Raw genomic sequence first — 22,377 nt, 5'->3', positions numbered from 1 at the left:
TTTGGTCCTCCATTTATGTTATATTGATATATACGTGCGGCTAAGGCGCAAACAAACACAGAAAATATTTTTTTATTTTTGCTGGAGAGTAGTGCACTTTGTGGGTTACACCACCCTTTAAGAAATGAGCCAGCCGGCTCTTTACTTATGGGACACAGGCGCATGCTTGGCGCTGCTCCTTTGTTGATGCACGTGCAGCCACAGTGCACACAATTCACAAACACAGAAAATATTTTTTTATTTGGTTTGGAGTGTACTTTGGGGGTTACAGCACCCTTTAACGGTCAAGCCAGCCGGCCCTTTACTTATGACACAGGCGCACGCTTGGCACTACTTTGTTGATGCACGTGCGGCTACTGCGCACACAATTCACAAACACAGAAAATATTTTTTTTATTTGGTTTGGAGTGTACTTTGGGGGTTACAGCACCCTTTAACGGTCAAGCCAGCCGGCTCTTTACTTATGACACAGGCGCACGCTTGGCACTACTTTGTTGATGCACGTGCGGCTACTGCGCACACAATTCACAAACACAGAAAATATTTGTTTATTTGGTTTGGAGTGTTCTTTGGGGGTTACAGCACCCTTTAACGGTCAAGCCAGCTGGCCCTTTACTTATGACACAGGCACACACTTGGCACTACTTTGTTGATGCGCGTGCGGCTACTGCGCACACAATTCACAAACACAGAAAAAAAATATTTTTTTTAGCACTTGGGGGGAGCACCCCTGATGGACAGAGCACCCCCTGGACAACAGTACAGCACCCCTTTAGGACTGGGACACTGCACAGGACTTTGGAGTGGACACAGCCCCTATGGACAACTGACTGCACAACACAGTCCAGCCAGCCCCTATGGACTTTGAAGTAGTGGACACAGCCCCTATGGACAACAGCAGCACAACACAGCCAGCCCCTATAGACTTTGAAGTAGTGGACATAGCCCCTATGGACAACAGCAGCTCAACACTACTCTGCACTAAACTACACAGCCCAGCCAGCCCTAACTCCCACCCTCCCTCTTCACTGTCCACAGCCGAGTGAGAAAATGGCGCTGACGCGGGTACCTTATATAGGATCTAAAACCCGCGAGATCCGGAAGGCGGGATGATGACGTTTTGCCTCGATTTCAGATCCGAGTCAGGCGGGAAAAGTCGAGCCTGACTCGGATCGGCAGGGTTCGTATTTCAGAAATCCGAACCCGCTCACCCCTAGTATATATATATATATATACATACGGATCCAAACCATTTCACTTGTACACCTGGTTCTGAAGCCTGAGTAAAAAACAAAACAAAAAACAATACACTTGTTATTTTGCATCTTTAATCGTGTCCTATGAATACAGGTTTCCCATGAGATAATATATATTTTATAAGACACAAACTTCAAGGTAAACTACTAAGAAAAAATTAAATTGAAAATTCAATTGAAGTTTCTGTGATCAGTTATCAACTATTCTAAATTGTTTTTATCTGTTTTGCTGGCACAATAATTTATTGGATCAATATTTCATAAAATTAACGCTACATTTTAATAATCTACCAAAAGTCTTCTGTACGCTCTATGGAAAGTCTGAGTTTTGGTTCTCTTCATGTACTGTAAGAAATAGAGAATTTTTACAATATCATCTCTGAACACATAGTAAAACTGCTTTTATAATACTTAAAGATAATATACTACTGGCTACTCTAGATAGTAACTTTCTGTACTGATGGATTTCTTCTTTTAGTTAAAAAACATGGACGGGAGCTCTATAAAGGTATCAACACACAAAAAAAGCATTGCATTTATCCACATGCCATAACCGGTTACCGGATTTAAACATTTGCCGTTAAAGAGTTTTTGGGGATCTGGTCTTTAATAGTCTATACATTGCATCATGATTTTTCCAGGTGTGAAGTTGTGTGCAGAACATTCTTCTTTCCAGTCAGGGAGAATGCAGAAAGGGATTTCCACCATGCGCTTAGGGCCAGTTTGTGTCAGAGTATTGGCAATTTCCTGGTGTTGCTGGACAGTGTGATTTATTTATTTGATCCAGAGATGTGAATAAACATGTCGGCAATTACCATGATGAAATGTAGACAATTTTTACCACCATTAGCCGTATTCAATTTGAGCCAAGCTGCGATACTTTTTTGCGGCCCGGACTTTTTCGCCTATTTTGTAGGTGGAAAAGTATCACGCGCGTGCCCGCTTTACCCCGCATTCAATTTGAAAGTATACGAAAACGGAATCTGGCGAAACTTGAACAGGCGCAAAGTACTGTCAGATTTGGGGAATTCAGCCTGACACCCCCAAAAAGATGCTCTGACATGGGGGTTAGCTATGGTATCTCCCCGATTTGGCTTGCTGAAGGTATTTGGTATTTTTAAACGGGCTCAATAGCTGCTAAATAGCGTTTTTCTATACGTGATGCAGCATTGTATTCAGGAGTATTTTTTCCTGAAAATTACTTATCCCAGCAAATTTGGGGTACTTCAAAATAGGGGTCAGCATATTTAAAAGTTGCTAAAGATGAAAAAAAAATCGTGAAAAATCCACCTGCCGCAAGCCCCTGCAATCAAAAACACTTGGGGCATACTTGGGGACCCCCCAGGGTCAAGTTCGCTAGTTTTTAACTTTGTACCCCAACTTTTTTTTTCTGCCCCCTTTTTCAAAGTTATTCTTTGGGGTGTCCTTAAGTGGTTTTTTTTTTAGGCAGTTTACCTTTAGGAGACTGTCTGAAGGCTGCAGGGGGGTTTCAGCAACGTTGCACCCCAATTCTGCACTTTTTTCCACCGGCTATTCATAGGCGAAACTTTTTCGCCTGGTACATTGGATTGACTTTCCGTCCAAGGTGGAAAGTGAATACGGGCCCATGTCACATAGTGAACATCTACTTAATGCTGCTTAGCCACATACAGACACTGCTGGCTAAATCGCGCATGATGTGTGGTGGGATATACTGCAGGCGACTGTCAGCCACAGACACTCTGCTGTCCCTCCGTCCTTACCTCATCATTCATCTCTTAACTAAACAAGTGAAATAGAAAGAAGCCAGTGCAGCAGCCAGCCGGTAACAGGGGCCAGGCTGCTGGGGCAGCACCACATAACGGAGCAGCAGAGTTGCTCCGTGGTGCGGCGTCACACAGCAGAGGAACACGGCGCCGCCACACTGAGCCCGGAGACAGCACAGTGCTGCCGCCCAGCAGAGGGAGAGGCTGTCACACGGTCACATCATTGTTTACTTCAAACTTCATTTCAGAATTATGTTGTGGAACTAATTACAAATCCCAGCAGCAAACCCGCCCTACAGCGGACATAGTCATGCTATCATTATACCACACGGCCCGGAGTAACCAGAGAGCTTGCGTAACGCGGCAACGTGACGTCACCAGCAGGCACTGAGCCTGCTCCCGCCTCCGCCATTCACCAATCACACGCTGGCTCCTAGGCAGCATGCACGTAGCCCTTGCGTATGTACGTCGTACGCACACGCCGCCGGACTGTGATCACATCTCGCTCTATTTCCCCCCCCCACGGCGTAGACATTTGAACTACATTTCCCGGCGGCCAGTGCAGCCCTTGCATCACCACGGCCGGCACGGAGCTGCGCGGTCGCAGTGAGAGGCAGCAGCGAGCGGGTAGCGCGAGGAGGAGTGCAGGCCCCTATACCGGGAGCCCAGCCCAGTGTCCGCCCGAGCCGAGTCACCCCGCCGGCTCCACACACACCCGGGCCGCGAGGGCCGACGCGCGACAGCGGTAGCTTAGTAGTCGATAAAGCTGCGGTAAGGCGCGCAGGAGCCTCGGGCCAGAGTGACCCGAGGAGGAGTCAGTCGGATGGCGGCAGAGGGGGGAGGAACGGGGACTGGAGGCAGGATCCGGAGCCGGAGATATCACGTGAGCTCTGGGAGAACCCCGTACAGCAGGCACCGCCAGCAAGGCCGGCAGGTTGGTGCTATATATGTAGTATGTATGTATATGTGTCTGTAAGCGCACACTGCGTTACATACGTGTGCGTGCCCCGTAAAGACAAGTGACTGTCATTTCCCATGTGTATGTTGATTACATTTGCACCCGTTGTGTGTCAGTCAGCTCTCCGTTCCTGCACTGACATCATGGCTCCGTCTCTGTGCTGTAGTGGATAGATTCTCTTTATAGTTACATAGTGCTTGTACGTAATTAGTGACATTCACCTCCCACCCAGGTTATCTCTACAGTTTTACTATTGGTTCAAAACCTGTTATGTTTTTGTTTTTCCAGAAAAATATATTGTAAATTGGATCTTGGGTCTGCTTTTACTGACACTGAGGTAAACAGAGGGAGGGACATGTGTTCTAAGCAGACATGTGCTTATACTGGCTTATATTGCCCTGTCCTCATAGTGAGGGAAATTACATGTTCTTCTAGGGGAGAGGATGACTAATAATGCCCTGTCCTCATAGGGGATAAGATCATATACAATACTTGACAATGCCATACTTTTGAGTAATTTTCATACAGGTTTTTATTTCTTGTCCCTCATCTTCTGAAGGAATGTTTCCATCTGTTTTTGTAATGTAATCTAGCTGCATTTTGTTCTGTTGTATTGGAGCAGTACCTTGGATAGTAGTTATCCTATTGTCACAAATTACGGTGTTCCTCAGTACACATGTGAATGCAAAAAGTTGACCATATTGTAAAATACTATTAGTGCAACATACTAAAATGCTGGAGAGTATTTTATTTGACTGTTCTGAGCTAGTTTACTGACCCAGGCAAAGACCCACACCATTTAAGGACTATGGTGTGAAAAAGTAGTCGGATGCTTATGGACAATTTTTTTAGGTCCCTACAACCATGGGTTTTCACATGAAGAGGAAGAATAGTCAGTCTTTTAGATACTGCTACTTGTAAGAGATTAAAGGGTCTATTTACTAAGCACTGTTAGGAGACAGAGTGATAAGGTGCCAGCCAATTGGCTCCTAAATGACAGTTGGGAGCTGATTGGCTGGTACCTTATAATTTTTCACTCTGTCTCCCAACACTGCTTAGTAAATAAACCCCTTAGGGCCTCATTTATCAAGTATTATCATTCATGACAAGTGATAAAAATCATTGCGTATGATAATGGTGCTCCAGCCAATCAGCTCCCAACTGTCATCTTTTTGAAAAATGACAGTTGGGAGCTGATTGGCTGGAGCACCATTTATCATACACGTTTTATAAAGCTGGCTACACACCTAAAGATTTTATGTCCAACTAGTTGATTGGTTGGAATGAAAATCTGGTAACATATGGGAGTAAATGACAATCAGCAATTTGCTTCTAAATGCCAGAAAACAGATGAAAATGGTTGTTCAGGCAAGTTTGTTCAGTTTTTGTCCATTTTCTGGCATTTGGGAGCAAATTGCTGATTGTCATTTACTTTCATACCTTACCACAGAGGTTCTCAAACTTCGCCACTACAGTCCAGGTTTTAGGGATATCCATGCTTGAATCCAGATGGTTAAATCACATTGACAGAGGTACTAATTAAGTCACCTGTGCTCAAGCATGGATATCCATAAAACTTTACTGTAATGGCGGAGTTTGGGAACCTCTGCCTTACCAGATTTTCATTCCAACCAATCTACTAGTTGGATGGTTGGACAGAAAATCTTTAGGTGTGTACTCAGCCTTACTCGTTTTGAATGATAAAACTAGTTTATGCTGGGTACACACTGGCAGATATATTGGCTGATCAATTGATCGGCCAGTGTGTACCAGCGATATGTCTGAATGACGCTGTTTAGACACATCGCGTCGGCTGTGTTGTACACTTGCAGCAGGGGGGGGGGGGGCGGCGGAACGCCGCCAGATGATGGTGGTTCAGTGTGTATTGACAACCATTATCTGCAGATATCTTTTTGGTATGTACCCAGCTGAAGATCCCAAATTTATTTGTGTTTAGTTTATCTCTCTAATACTAATGGAAGCATAGAACGTGCAGCCTGGGGTTGCTTTGCTGCTGTTCAGTGGATAAATGGCTATAACACAGTTCTGTGCAGGTGAGGACTTGTGGTCATTTCATCCACCAGATGTTGGCAAGTTATTATTTTGGCTACTTAAGAGCAGGCAAGTGTTCTCTTTTTCAGGTCACAATTATTGACTCCTTTCTGTTTAGCATTATGGATACTTGTAGTCTTTTGGTGTTTGCATTGCTACCTTTACTTTACAAGTTAATGTTTTCCATGTGCCAGTTGTGCTTTTTGGTACGCTTGGTACTGTTTATTATCCATTATTAAAACAATTGTTTAGTGAATTCACATATTTTTAGATTGTTGCTACTAATACAATTTTTGAGCATTATGGTTTCCTTTCGTCTACCTCCTGGTAGCTTTGGAACTGACTCCTCCCAAATTCGACCAGTGCCGGGCGCGCAGCTGTTTTTCTGCTTAGCGCGGTTCTAACAGCCGCACACCCAGCACTTAGGTCAGAGAATGCCTGTTAATGCGCCTTAACACCCTTGTTAAGGCGCGATAACTGGCATTCTCCGACCACACAGCACACTGAATTGAATAGCTCTGGGAGCTTGCTCCCGGCACTATTCAATTCGCATTGAATTTAATCGCCCCTATTGTTTATGATCAAATAAACGATTGTCATTTGCTCCCATACATTACCAGGTTTTCATTCCAACCAGCCAGATTGGACAGATATCTGACAGAAAATTGTACAGTGGATGCCCAGCTTAACAGTTCACGTTTTCCAGACCACCTAGCAGGTGCACAGGTGTATTCATTACTCACTAACACATTTGAAAAGCACCACAGGTTGAGCTAATTATTTCACTTGTGTTTCTGTGAGACGACCTGGAAAACATGCACTGTTGGTAGCTCTCAAATACTAGGGTTGGCTACCCCTGATATTGACCATAAATAATTTGATTTGTTCCTGAGTCACCAACCTTCGGCACCTCTGCAAGTGCACTACGGCACCCAGTTTGGGAACCACTGCCTTATAATATACTTCATGCACTGAAGCTTTCAAGTTCTAATGCTTGTTTCTGGCCCTATGTACAAAATATTTGGCACATAAGTTGATTGTATTTTGGCGTCTCCTTTGACATAGACATGTGCTGCATGGTACGGTCTGTTTTGAAATCATCTTAGAGCCATGGGTTTAGCAGTGCCTAAAGTAGCAAGTCATATCATAATTTGCAGATGTTATTTCCCATATAGAGTATAGAGGTCTAATGAGATATAAAAATACTGTTTTGTGTTCCATCTTGGTTTTTTTTTTTTTTTTGTCACCCTGCTTGGCTAATTCATACCTTTATGCTATGTCTTAAGTTTATCTTGGACATGTATTTTTAAACTATTTGTACATCATATATAAACCATTTGTTTTCACTTATACGGTGCTCCTTAGATAGTGTAGCCACTACACCATCTTTTTCCATATATATAAAACTGTCCGAGCAAATGGAGACCCCGAGGTAAGGGCAGGGAGGGGAGATCGCTCTAGAACATCCTTGTGGACTGGGAATTATGGTTTATATAAAGGAGGAGATCTTTACATGTATTTTATGTATGTGGTGCTAGAAAAAATAGAAACATGAATTTACAATATAATGTGGAGAGAAAATATGGTTCAATACCTAAATATACATAAATAATTAACTTAAAAGTAAGCCATAATAAAATAAGATTAAATAAATTGCAATCAATACTAAGACCGCTTTGTCTGTCTTTGTTCCAAGTTGGCGCAAAAACTACTAAACCAATTTTGACAAACTGCATCATTTTGTAGTGGAAACTGCTAGAAATAACCTGCTTTTGTTTCATCTCGATTCGTCAAGTTAAAGCTGAGCAATAACAAAAACAAAATTTATTGACATTAATGCAAGTGATAAGCTGGCCATACACCTGCGCGACCAGCATCAGATTCGATTCACCATCCGACTCCCCGGCAGTCCCGGTGACATATTTGTTATTTTTCTTAGCACACGATCTGTCGTATGATCGATCGTGTGCCTCATGCGCTCATCAGGGAAAAGTAATTGAAATGACTTGAATGGACGCACAATGCATCTCATGCACAAAATACACGGTACCATCTGCACACGATAGGATGGAACATATGTGCTGCACATCTGATCATAAGATACGTTTTAAGAGCTGCTGGAGCGTGCATCGGATCGTATCTTACTCCGAAAATACACTATTCTCACAGGATCCATCCTAAGGACTCGTCGAAAATCGGCAATCTGTTTGAAATCGTGCAGGTGTATGGCCAGCAATAGATGTGGCACCATGCGTGTGGCCTGTAAGGGGTGGTGGGGATAGGTCCTTTGTGCCTGCGTTCACTTACATGGTATCCGGATAGAAGATCGACAATGTAAAGGTCGACAGTCAATTGGTCGAAAGATACACATGGTCACATTTTTTTTGTTTATGGTTTTTCAACATTTTTAAGGTCAGTGATAGGCACTTGGGGGACGGTTATGCTGCCAGAGTTTAGGCACTAGAGGGAGAGAGGGTTAAATGACGAAAAAAAACAATGTTTTGATCGTTTGTCCCTGTCTTCCATTTAGTATTGACCCATTTGGGGCGATTCAGCTCAGCAGGAATTGAATAGCGCCAGTCAGATTTCTTCTCCCACCCTCAGGAGGGGGCCAGGTGTTGGCTATTCAGTGGGTGGCCAAGCACCTAGATGCGTTCATGGGCCAGAAAATCCACCACGCCCTTGTGGGCAGGTGCATTGTCGTGATGGAGGATGGCACCACGAGCATGAGTTCTTGGACTGCTCCTGGAAAAGGCTTCCAGCACTTGCGTCAGGCTTTGTTTGGCATACCAGTCCCCAGCGAGTGTGCGCTGCTGCACAAGTGGTACGGTAGCTACATGATCAGTTCTAGCCTCAAAATAAGCCACCATCTGCTTGGCTACGCTCACGTCGGAACTGTTGTGGTGGCCACCTCTAACTGGGGTCCACTGGGCCAACTGTTGTTTGGTCTTGGGGTTGACACTGTAGATCCAGGATTCATTGCCACTGATGATTTTCCAGACAAAGTTGAGCGACCGCCGTCAAACCTGGCCAGCATGTTGCGGCTCCAAGTCACCCGAGCCTCCTGCTCTCTAGTCAGCTGATGACCAGACAGTCAGATTGTCTACTCTTCCTATGCACAACTCATCTGAAAACTTATTGCACACTCCTCGTATGCCCAGCATAAGATATAAGTCCTACTTGGCCCCTATATCTATATGCACAATTTACTTTTTCCATGATTCACAATCCATCCATGTCTATAAAAATGTTATGGGCTTGGCTTTTAATGCCTGTTCCTATCTCTCCAACACAAAGATGTCTTCCAAATATGGCCATAGTTTGACTCCCTGTTGCTTATCTTTTATACACAAGTGAATTCGAAATGTTGCCCCAGTAGCCAGTATCTCTCAAACTTTGTTGTGAAGTTACAGTAAGCATCCTGAAGGTCTCTATATGATCGGAAATCTCCTTCAGTACAGATATAAGGATACTGTTAAGTGATTACATACAAAATTTGTTGGCTGCAACAGATCTATTTAGTTTTCTTAAGGTGCCCACACACATAGCGACATTTTAAACTATTTGGCCGATTTCGACGAATCGTGACGACGAATCGGGTAAAAAAAAAGTACAAATCGTGAGTTTATACTCACGAGCACGATGCCGATGTGCGTCCCCGCTCGTCGTACATCGCATCTTCAGATCTGTCGTGCTGTAGGGCACATTAGCCAATCTGGGATACAATGCATTGGCTGCAAGATAGATCTTTAGTCAGATTGGACTTTATAAACTCCAAATCGTGATCACGACGGCAAGGGAGCTCCCGTGAAAGTTCATGAGGAAATTGCCCATAAAATCGTATCGTGAGGACATCGGTATGTGTGTGGGCACCTTTAGAGGGCGATTCAAATGTGTTTTCACGCTCTGTCTCCCGTCTATAGTGACGGGAGATTGGTGGGTGATATTCTATTGTTTTTGGCACCCATGCCTTTTTGTGCAAACATTCCAGGTTTAAGGGGGAGTTCAGTTGTTTTTGTCGCCATTTCTGCTCGCACCCTCCTGAGAAATGAGGGATAAGTACTGGTTTTGGGTACTTGAAACTACTGTTTGGGCTCGCTAACCAGGACTTTAGATGGGTATAGCAGTTTTTATGCAGCTAAACCATAATTAATGAACACCCAAAAACAATTGCATTGCAACATTAGGCGTTAATTGATTAGCATGCCTTTAAAAAAAAATTCTTTTGGGCGCCCGGCAGAGCAATTTATTTATTGCTAGGCTTGTGAGTGCATAGCCGCGGCTGCACAAATTTCTGCTTGCAGCTTTCCAGGGTGGCGAGCAGAAATGTGCGATAAGTCTGGTGTTTGGGCACCCAAAGCAGGACTTTAGACCGGGTTAGCTGCTATATACGGCTAAATCCCGTGCGGAGCAACAGTTGAATTTTTCCATAGTGTGCCCCATTGCATTTGGGCGCCCAGAAAACATTTGAATCTCCCCCATAGTCCTCAGTACAACAAATGGCACTTTTGGCTCCCAAAACTTTTCAACAATTTCTGCTCACCCCCTCAGGAGGGTGCTTTTGGCATTGCGCCCGAACAGAGCAACAATTCAATTGCTTTGTCAGATGCCCGTTACTCACAGCTGCTGGAGGAAATAATTGAATTACCCCATTAGATCAAGAATAGTGAGGTAAGGTAAGCATCTGATGGCTTCCTGTCCAGGAATAGTTTGGAATTTATTATTTATTACCAGCTACTTATATAGTGCACACATATTTCACAGCATTTTTACAGAGAATAGAATCCCTTTCCTTTTTTATATACAATTAAATTGTAATAATAACATCTATTCAGATCAAAGACTGTTATGCAGTCTTTGATTATGCCGAGTCTGTTGGGGTTTTGTATTGTACTTGTACATTTTCTCTTACATAATTGTGAAACTAACCCGTGGCCTTCCTCTACAAACTGCAGCACCCACTGTTACTTTATTTATTGTGAAGTCTTGCCACCTACAGTTGTGTATAGAGGGCTGGTCCGGAACATAGTCAATGGGCGGCGTGAGCTCGCGGGCCGCTATTTAATTGTTCCAGCTTTTCGCGCTGATCGCGCACAAACTGGTGGGGTTTAGCTGCGTAAATCGGCTAACCCCGACCCAAGTGCTGGGGCGCGATCGTGAAAATGAATGTCCTCATGTTCCAACGGATGTATGCATTCCCTCATAGATATGCATGGGAAAACGTGAGATGTGTTTGCTACCGTAAGTGCCTAATGTCCTGCAACACTACCGGCTGAATTCTTTCCTTGGGTTTAGACTGTCCCAGGAGGGATGCGAGAAGAGATCCTTAGTCGGGCTTAGCAGCGCGATGAATTGAATAGCTCCGGGAGATGATTCCCGGCGCTATTCACTTCGTGTTGAATAGGATCGTGCCCACAGTATATGTATTACTTTTGCATATTTGGTTGTCAATATTTAGGTTGCACAACACTAGAGGCAAAATATAGTGAACTATAAAATTAATCCCAGTATTTATTCCACAACGTTTTTGTGTGTGACATTACAATGTCCCTAATAGTCTGGAAGTGGTGGGAGTTTTAATTTGATAAACCTACACCAAGAGGGGCAGAGAAATTCACCAAACTATGTATCACTAAATCCTGCTGGATACAAAAGTTGAACACTTTGGGCGGAATTCAATTGTTTTTGCGGATCGGATCGCCCATATAAAGTGACGGGAGATCGCAGGCCACTATTCAAGTGTTCCAGCTTTGCGCGCTGATCGCGCACAAAGTGGTGGGGTTTAGCCGCGTAAATCGGCTAACCCTGACAAAAGTGCTGGGCGCGATCGCGAAAAGTGCCGTTTGGGCGCCCAAACAGGTAACTTTTTGCCGATTTCAGCTCGCACCCCTCTGGGGCTGCGAGCTGAAATGGAGCACTGGTAGCTGATCGCGCCCGACAGGAGCAACAATTGAACAGATCCGATGGGGGCTGGAAACAATAGAATTTCGCCCTTTGAGCCCGGGGGATCTTGGTGAATATATAGAAATGGACTTCTTACTCGGAACCAATAATCTTTCTACAGCTGGATTATATAAATTATGAAGATGATTGGGGTAAAATGTGATGGTAAATGTTTGATCCCATTGAATAGATATGGAATCGCACTCTTCCCCATATTACTCTAGGCTGGATGTATGGAGCCATTCCAATCTATTCTCGGAATGTTTATTTTGGTCTATACATTTTTACATTTGATTTGTGTCTTATGAAGATAAACCAATTAAATATTAAATACATGATTAAATAGTGATCAGATCGGTGATGGTGATCAGATAGGCTGCTATAGTCGGTGTTAGATTCAAAGTGCTTAATTATAAATGTAATTAGAATTTGACAACGTAGGCACGTATTCAATTAGGGAGCGAAAAGTCCATGCTGGACTTTTCGCTCCACACCGGAGGTTTTCTGGGGATAAAGTATTGGGCGTGTGCCCGCTTTATCCATGTATTCTATTTGGAGCTGGCGAGAACAGGAGCCTGCGGAAAGGTAAGTATCGGGAAAAATAGGGTAATTTTCGGGAATTCATCCTGGGACCCCCCTTAATGATGTCCAGACATGGGGGATCACTGCAGAATGTGTTCTGCATTTTTAAATAGCTGCGGCAGGTGCTTTTTCCCCGTTAGAAGTGATGCAGAAGAGCACTTAATTTTTTTTTTTTTAGTTTTAAAATGCGGTCCCATCAAATTTGGGGTACATGAAAATGGGTACTAGCATATTTTTAAGTCCCTAAACTAATTTTTTTTAAAGTTCTGCAAAAATGCACCTGCCGCTAATAGCCTATTCTAGAAAACTCCTGCCGCATATTTACAGAATACCCCTGAACCTATTGCGCTATTTTTAAACACTGCTCCCCATTTTTTATTACCCCAAAATTAAAATAATTTTTTTGGCGTGTCTGTTTTTTTTTTTTCAAACTTTTTTTGACAGTTCGTTTTTAGGGGCTATTCCCAGGGGTGCAGGCTATTTTTTTTTTTTTTTTTTTTAAAGCCTGCACCCCTAAACCCCAGTTCTGCACTTTTTCTTTTGCCTTGTAAATCATGGTGAAAACTTATCCCTGTTTTTTTTACAAAGACTTTTCGAACTGGCAAAAAGTCTTTGTAATTAAATACAGGAATAATTGAAACATGCAAAAATGACGTCATCGGCTATAATTTATCGCCGATTCCGACTTTTCGCATCCAAATTGAATACCCCCTAAGACGGAGTTACGCTGGAGGAAAACTGAAGGAGAACATCCTTAACGCCAGAACTCCTACAACATACCTATATTTGTGGTTAGTTGATTTGCCATCACTAACACCTGCTTTATGCAATTCCTAGAAACTCCTTATTGTATTACATCCTTGGACATTGCAAGTACTTAAGGCAGGGTACACACCTAAACGACCGGCAATCGTGCTGATGTTCAGGGCGATTTACCTTCACCCTGGACATCGCATGATTGCCGGTACACACTTGAAAGATTTAATGAAAGACGGAACAATCACTGTTCCGTCCTTCATTAACTTGTACAGGCTCACATGCGATATCGCATGATTAGCTGTCCTGCACCATCCATCGCACGATATCGCTTGCGACCATGGGTACGCGCAAATTCGGCATACACACTTCATGATATGCCCGATTTGTCGTTACGATTTGGCTAAATCTGCCAAATCGGGCCGACATCGTACAGGTGTGTACGCAATCTAACACTCTCCTTGCTGCTCTTATAGACTGCATTTGTTTTTAAAAACACCTGACTAAATCCGTTCGATAAAATGTAATATTTGGCTTCGTAATGCTGAAAATCCTGTTTGTATTGCTTTTTTTCATTGCTTCACATCTATCCACTTTTAAGGGGCCTATCCATTAGCAGGTAAATTTGAACGATGAACGATTTATCGTTCAGTCGTTCAATTTGTCTGCTAATAGGCTCTGAACGATAAAAATGCGCACTCCCGCAGCCGACAAATTTGGTCTTTTGTCTCTCCAACATGTTGGTCAATTATTGTTTATCGCTGACAGATATTAGAAATATCTGTCGCGTTGAACGCCAAACGAATTTTTTTTTAATGAAAATTAATACAAACCTAAAAAAAAAATCCACTCCCAGAATGTCATGCAATATCGTTCGTCGTTTGCAAAAATCTGTCATGTACATGACATATCTGTCACAGCAGCCCCAGGAATTTTCAAAAAATAACTATTTTTTTCAGAAAGATCTGCTAATGGATAGGCCCCTTAAACATTCTTTATTTACTAATTCCTGCACCCGCTACTTCTCAAACACTTCTCTTCAGAGCCGTAACTAGACTTTCTGGTGCCTGGTGCCAGAAAGCGCATTGGCGCCCCCCCCCCCCCTCCCCTATTTTCAAATGGGGACATTAGATGCGCATCTGAAAAAGGGCCATAGCCTCATGAGGAATGGCCAGTGAAGAGATAGGAGATGCTGGGGATAAAAGAAGAGGTAGCTACAAGTGAGAATGATGATGATAAACCGAAAATTGACAGGCCCGAACAGTGCCCCATGCCACATGTCACACTACCCTAATTACGGCACTGCTTCTCTTTATATTTCACTTTTGCAGCTGTGCTCATACATTTGGCAGAACTGTTTTTACCTGTATTTTTGAACATCTAACTACTTTCTCTATATCACACTGCCTCCACACCATGAACACCTTTACTTCAACCACCCCCCTTATTCAGTGTCAACATCTTTTAATTACCTACTTTTTCCACTCCTATCTTCCCACTCTAGTTTCTTCCACTTGCTGTTCCCCCTTTCTTCCTTTCTGTCTTCCGTCCAACCCTCTGCTTCTCCCCCACATTTCCTGTTCCTCCATTCTCAACCACCTGCCTTCTTCCATGGCCTTGCTACCCCGCCACTAAGGGCTGCCGAAATCCTGGGCCCCGGTACAGCAACTTCCCAGGGGCCACCCCTTGTGGGTTATTGTTACAGTATGTTGGGTGTAGCTGCACCTCTTTGTGGGTGTGTCTAGCATGTGAGAAGTGCCCACTCAAAGGAGAATGGCATAGCTCGCAGCAGCTGGGACAAAAGTATTTACTATTAGGATGGCGGGACCCATAATAGCTGCATTTTTAGCTGGATGTATTTAGGTGTTGTACATGTTGTCTCCCATATCTAAAATGTTTGGGACTAGGGTTATTTTGGAAATCGGAGTATCCTGTATCTTGGGAAAGGGACCCAACTCTACACACAATACATATGTTTTATTTACACGTTCTATACACAGACTGCAGGTAATTTTATACAATATTTTCAATAATTTTGTGTCTCAAACAAAGTATGTCTACATTGAACCATCAAAAAGCAAAGGTTTCACTATCTCAGTCATGCTAAAAATAAAATCCGTATTTCGGACTATTTTGAATATTGGAAACTCAGCCTGTAATGTAACAGACAAAAATGAAAGTGCTGCAACTTTAATTTATACATTTCTAATGTAAATAACACAAAATCTTAACTTTTGTTATAGCGGTAGATGAACGAGGAACTTAATTTTGACATAACGTCAGGTCATTTTAAAACGCAGTTTAAAATATATATTACAGCAAGATCCTTCCAGCTCTCATCCTAACCAACTGCTCCATACCATCTGTATCGCCCTGTCTGTCTGCCCCTCACTTTTAGAATATAAGCTCTCAGAAGCAGGGCCCTCTTCCCTCACGTGCTTCTCCTTCCCCTACTTATGCTATAATTTACTCCTAACTCCCCAAACGGCGCCTAGCACTTGGCTGTCGATGCCCTGCTACTTATTTCGGTGCTATGCATCAATGTTCAATAACCTTGTCCTGCATTGTTTTGTACTCTTAATAACTTTTTCCTCATGTGTTCATTTGCTCATGTACTTTGTAAGGTGCTGCGGAACCTTTGTGGCATCATGTAAATAAAGGATGATAGTGATCGCGCTAGGTCCGGTGCCGAACCTAGAAAGGGGCACTCCTGCGCGCACCCAAAAAGGGTGTGTGGTCATGAAAAAAGGAGAGAGGGTTGTTAATTCGATTCCCCCCCCCCCCTTTTTCATTACCATTGGGGGCGTGCCTGGCACTTACAAACATGCCGAGCTGCCCCCAAGTTCTCCTTTCTCTGAATATTCAGTAATGTTCTCTATTCACCTGCATTGAGCGTTCCATTGCTGTTTTTCCCACACGCGGGACACTGCAGCCCGCGGGTGGGGGCTGCACACTCCATGTTGTAGTGGGGTGCTGCCAAAAGGGCAGGATGCATTCTGCCCTTTTGAAATTGGGCAGGGCGTGGCGCCCCTCTAAAACAGTCCAGCGGGACTGCTAGGATAAGTGTTTCTGCTAGGATTAGGGACGGGCAGGGGGTACGGGGGCACTAACGCATGCCCCCACCAATGTCCCTGTCCCGGGGGTGGTGCAGCCCCGTCGATGTCACTGTTGGGGGCGTGCCTAGCTGGCGGCGTCACTAATGGGGGACGTGCCCAGCACCTATAGAGATGCTGGGCTTCCCCAAAGCTCTTCCTTAATGTGAATAGATGCCACGCGCAAGACATCTATTCACGCGGAGTCAGAACGGCAGAGGCCAGTGTGCAGCGCCGGACTGCTGTGTAGCGCTTGTGTAAAGCTGGACCGAAGGAGGTGGGTGTTGGCAGTCTGCCACATTTAGTGGCCACGAGGGAGGTGTGTGCAGAGCCCGCACGCGCCATGATCCCCTGAGCAGTGTAGGGTGCACACTGGGAGCCGGGACCCAGACGTTGAGACCTGGTGGCGGGTCAGGTGCTGATGTGTATATAGGAAAAGTGTATGCCAGGAGGGTGCAAGTAGAAATCCTTTAGTCGTACCAAACAGCGCGCTGAATTCAATAGCTCTGGGAGCTTCCTCCTGTGGCTATTCTGCATCGCACTGCTTTGAATCGACCCCAAAGACGTGCACTAGACTGTTTTGTGACATCACTTTTAGTGTTGCGGCTGTGCCATTTTTCACTTCATCTGTTGAGAACTTCTTTCTGCGCAGTTGTTTTTTCAGGGTTGCGAATGTCCAGAAATCACAGGGCGCTAAGTCCAGCCTATATGGAGGGTGATTCAGTGAGGTCCAATTAATTTAAGTCAGTGCTACCAATGCAACAGCAGCAACATGTGGTCGGGCATTGTCTTGGAGCAGAAACCACTGTTTCTTCAGCAAATGTGGTCTTTTCTTCTTCATGGCTCCACGCAAATGGGTTTTCAGGATGTTTGTATAGTAGCCACCATTAATTCTGTCCACGGGGAACTCAATGCTGCAGGATTATACCGTGCACATCAAATAACAGCAGAAGCATGACTTTACACGCCAAAGAAATTGCACATAATTTTTGGGCGGAGGCGAATTCGCGTGTTTCCATGCACTGGACTGTTTGTATTCCGGATCATAATGACTTCACGATTCGACATACAACACAATCGATGTCAGGAAATCAGGTATACTCTCCGACATTTGAATGGTGTTTTTGCACGATTCAACTCGTCTCATTTCTGGGTACCCACCTGGCACACACGCAATGCATTTTCAGTTTCTTTGTTACAATATGTTGAACCCATTCTAATAAGATGCCAAGTGAAGCCTAAAGTTCGCATGAAGTTAACCTTCTGTGGTTTGGCAATGTTGACATCTTTAACCACGGTGGACGGTCTCCCCGAACGCGCTTCATCAGTCACTCGCGTATTACCATCTTTGAAGTGCTTCCACCACCGAACTACTGCAACACAGCTAATGGTTTCTCCAACATATGCTTGCCGCAACATTTCTTGAGTTTCATTTCCACTTTTTCCAATTTTAAAACAAAATTCAATCACACAATTGACGTAATCTCAGACACTTCCTCATTCGCTATGATGAAACGTACGAAGATCTTCCACTCACTACGGCAGTCCAACCGCAGGTTCATACTGATCGATGTATGAGCTTCACAATAACCAGCATAGTGTTGCCATGTTTTCAACAGTCTTGGTAAACAGTGTTGTCAACCAGAGATTGAACTAATGGCTTCTTGGTTCAACAACAATACAGCCGGTTTGGTTGCAGAACTAGGGATCCATTAGCCTTTCTAATGAGAGCTCCTTGGCACATCCATTGTATCTCTTACAAATTCCCCCAATTCCTATGCTCCTTCAAGTACTTAGAAAGACAAAGGAAGAAATTCAAGTAATCTAAGCTCCTGGCTGACCTAAAAGAGGGCGATTCAATTGTTGTGCACGCCCCCACTGCAAATACGAATAGGCACCTGACGGAGCAATTCAATAGTTTCTCTGTTCGGACGCCATTAGTATTTAACACGGCTAAAAGCACTGCAAAGCGGCTAAACCCATCTAAATTATATCATCAGTCTTAAAGTAGTGGTTAGGGCTCCCAAACTGCCATTTGGGTGCCCAAACGACCATTAGGGCACACAAAACAATGTACTTTGCACAATGTGCCACCCACGGCTTTAGGCGTTTGAATGGAGCAACAATCTAATTGCTCCGTCAGGTGCCTATTAGTATAGACACCCAGCGAGGGCCATACAAAAAAAATTAATCGCCCCCAAAGTTAAGTACTCGGACATACTAAACATGGCAGTGGGCCCAGGGGTAAGACTGCCACTTTGACAAGAACGGTCTGATTCTGTCAGGGCCGCCATCAATTTATATTTAGTGGCTTGGTGCTCATTTCATACATTCATCAACGTTTCACAGATTTCATGACTTTGCATCCAGGAATGCTTCTTTTGGATGGAAAGCATTGCATTCAGTCAAGATTGAGCATAGCCTCCCCTAGGGGCAGCTTTTGTACATTTCCATGGTCAAGAAGTGTCCCCCCAGATGGAGCCAGGAGAAAATAGGATTTTTGGTAATTACCATTAAATCTTTCCCCTGAGTCCATCTGGGGGACACTACAAACCCTCCCCTTTTTTTTTGTAATGGGTGAGAATGGCGTGGCTTATAATTCTTCTTATTACAGGTTGAGTCTCCCATATCCAAAATGCTTGGGACCTAGGGGTATTTTGGATATTGGAATATTCCGTATTTTGGAATATTTGCATACCATAATGAAATATCTTCGGAATGGGTCTCAAATCTAAACACATAATGCATTTAGGTTTTATTTACAACTTATACACACAGCCTGCAGGTCATTTTATACAATATTTTCAAGAATTTTGTTGTCAAACATATTTTGTGTACATACATGAAATTAATTAGTTTCTTATACACACAGCCTGAAGGAAATGTTATACAATATTTGTTATAATTTTGTGCTTTAAACAGTTTGTGTACGTTGAACCTTCAAAAAAGAGGTTTTTATATCTCTGTCATGCTCAAATTCTGTATTTTGGGATATTTGGATATGGAAGGCTCAACCTGTATTCAACAACCTACCCTTGAGGAACTTTAAGTTTAAACTGAGGAAGGGTTTGAGGGAAGGAGCTTTTATACTAGAAAGAGTTAACCAGATAAGAGCTAGCTCCTCATTGTGTTCAACTCACATTTGTCCAAGGAATAGCAAACAGGTGAGGAGGAGGGTTTAAGTGCTTCATTGTGTTAGTGAATTTGCTCTTCAATTTGTGGACTCATTACCTCAGAGAAACTGGTGGGGGTCAACAACTCCTGCAGGGGAGGCTCTAAAGAGCCACAAGAGTTCCCTAAGCTCTGTTCCACATTCTGCTCATTTCTAAACTGAGTAATGATTGCTTACCCTGAAATGTACTAATAACTTTGCTGCTGATTTACCATCATCATGTATGACTGAATGTGGTGGTGGTTTTTTTTTTTTTTGAATTTTTATTGATTTTTTTTTTTTTTCCAAATAAAAAGGAAGGGGTACAGAAAACAAAAAAGAATGGGAATAAAAAACACGGGGGGGTACAGGCAAATATCATTCAAGAAAAATAAAACATTGCATTATACCAAAAAATCAAAATCCGTGTATGGCATACACAAATAGTAGATACCCAGATAACGGAGAGACAGTGACTGCCAGTTGTAATTATAACGAGATTTAAAGGAATACGGGAGCTGGGGTGTAACGTTTATTGCTAATACTTCTGTTTTAGATGCATTTAACTTATAATATGAGGCCGCAGAATAATCATGAAGCAACTGTTGTAAATTTTGGAGAGGGTTTTCTGGATGTGTTACAAACAGGACGTCATCCGCAAAAAGGCAAATTCTATGTTGTGACCCATTTATGAGAGGACCATGAAGGAGGGGAGTGGTGCGGATATGTTCTGCTAAAGGTTCTGTTGCTAAAACAAAACTTAAGGGAGATGAGGGACAACCCTGTCTGGTGCCATTGCTTATAGGGAACAAAGAAGACTGGAAACCATTGCAACAAACACGTGCTCCAGGTAAACTATAAACTGCAAGAATGGAATCGAAGAACCATCCTGAAAAAAAATATTTGGAAAGTACAGCCTTCATGTATCCCCAATGTAACTTATCGAAGGCTTTCTTGGCATCTAATGAAAGCGCCAGAAGCAGGTCCCTTACCTGTGTAAAATGCTCAATAATATTCAAGGCTCTTCGTGTGCTGGAGCTTGTCGGTCCAACACGAAGCCCACCTGGTCTGGGTTGATTTGAATCCGTTACTCCCCGATTTAATTTATTGGCTACTATTCTTGCACATAATTTCATATAAGTGTTCAGTAGGGCTATAATTTTGGGCATGTGTGGGGTCCTTGCCTGGTCTGAGGATGGTAATAATTCGAGCCTCAAGCATTTCAGGAGGGAATGAGCCTGAATTGGTCCCCGCTTCAAACACCTGCACCAGCGCCGATATAAGATTTGATAAACTCCCATTTCTACTTCAGGGTCCATAGGGGGTCCACAGGGTTGACCTTGGGGTATAGGTTGGGAACCAAATCCGGGCACCACGCAGTTAAAGCTTTTAGCTCCCAGGATGCACTTGGGTCCACTCTCCCTATAACCCCGCCCCCCAGCCAGAGGCACCTCAGTTTAAGTTGGTGCCCGGCCGGAGTTGGGTCACCGTTACTGCAGGGGGGCTGCTTAGCAGCCTCTAAGCTTAAAAGAGTTTTGTTTTATTATTTTTTACTACTCTTCAGAGCGGCAGCATCAGACTGTCCAATGGACGTCTGAGCTGCCGCTCCTACACCCCGCCGGCGCTGCGACGCCAGTACAGATCTGGGGATCGCAGCGGGACCCCAGAGTCTGTACTAGCCGGGCTCTGGAGGAATCCCTGGGCTGCTGCCGGATCGACGGGGACAGGTAAGTCGCGTGGTCACCGCTTGCGGTGATCCATGTGTGAATATGCAGCCTTATGCCTCCGGTCTCTGGGGACAGACCGGAGGCGCTAGCGGTGGCGGCGGGCTCCCCCTCCATGGAGGCATACCCCGCGTGTCCACAGCCCACCAGGGATTATAGCGGCAGCGGGAGCCGGCATCCCGGGGGGTCAATTGCTAGCCAGGGGAGGAAGCCTTCCCTGTCTAGCGGCTCCTCCCCTCAGCTCAGCGCGCCTTTCAATAATACAGTCTGGCGTCGCTGAGCTGCTTCCTCCGCGGGCCACGCTTCTTCTGAGGTCTCCAGTGGCCATTTTCTCTCTGTGGTGCTGCAGAACTCTTAGGATGTCAGTGAGCCCAGTCCCCCTGCGTACCTGGCCATTTTGGGTGAGTGTACACAGCGCTATAGCCTTCCCAGACACTGAATCTGGGCAGTTGAATGTAGCGACATTGTGCAGTATATTATATGTCATGCTTATGTATGTATATATATTTTTCTGCATTGTATGTGACTTATGCTAGTGCTGACTGTCTGCTTTTTCTCTCACCTGTCAGTGTATATCTATCCCTTTTCTTTATCTGCCCTAATACAGGTGTACCTGGGGTGGTTCTGAGACCTCACATATATATATATATTTGTTAATATCTGTGAGGTTTGTCACATACTGTTGCGTGCTGCACGTTGCCATATTTTAGATGGAACTGTGAGTTGCATACGCTGATAATGGGTCCCTGCAGCTAATCTTAGCGTCAGTCAGGACCGGTATGGCGCTGCTTAATATTTCCGTCAAGATAGTCAGATATATCTGACCAGGAGATTGCACACGATACTGCACCCATTATTGCTATCCTGCAAGTCATAGCCTGCAGGAATTAGTGCGGAGGATTTTAACTCAGAAAGGTTTATGTATGCGGCACCATCTGGTGCGGGGCCCCTTGCACGACCCCCTTAAAGGGCGTTGTTTCTCAGGATCCTCTCCTTTGAGGATCGCCGGGCGGGCCCCATTGTCGTCACTCGCTTGGAGTTACTTCACCATACTGCCCTTTTGAACTCGGGGTATCTCGCAATTTCTTGCAATTTACCCCTGTGCAACAGACTGTCGC

At 44.2% G+C, this 22,377-nt stretch overlaps 1 protein-coding gene across 2 annotated transcripts in view; it reads left to right on the top strand.

The window, feature by feature from the left end:
* The first annotated feature begins 3,495 nt into the window (after window positions 1-3,495).
* Window positions 3,496-22,377, top strand: part of NUP153 (nucleoporin 153) — a 190,841-nt gene continuing 171,959 nt past the window's right edge. For both annotated transcript variants that reach the window (XM_088475837.1, XM_088475836.1), the window contains exon 1: window positions 3,496-3,935. In XM_088475837.1, coding sequence (XP_088331963.1) covers window positions 3,825-3,935 — 111 coding nt within the window. In that variant the 5' untranslated portion in view covers window positions 3,496-3,824. The remainder of the gene's footprint in view (window positions 3,936-22,377) is intronic.

This window comes from Taudactylus pleione, unplaced genomic scaffold (genome assembly GCF_031769625.1).
Source record: "Taudactylus pleione unplaced genomic scaffold, aTauple2 ptg000179l, whole genome shotgun sequence".
NCBI classification, from domain to species: domain Eukaryota; kingdom Metazoa; phylum Chordata; class Amphibia; order Anura; family Myobatrachidae; genus Taudactylus; species Taudactylus pleione.
This window is presented reverse-complemented; position numbering and strand designations above follow the sequence as displayed.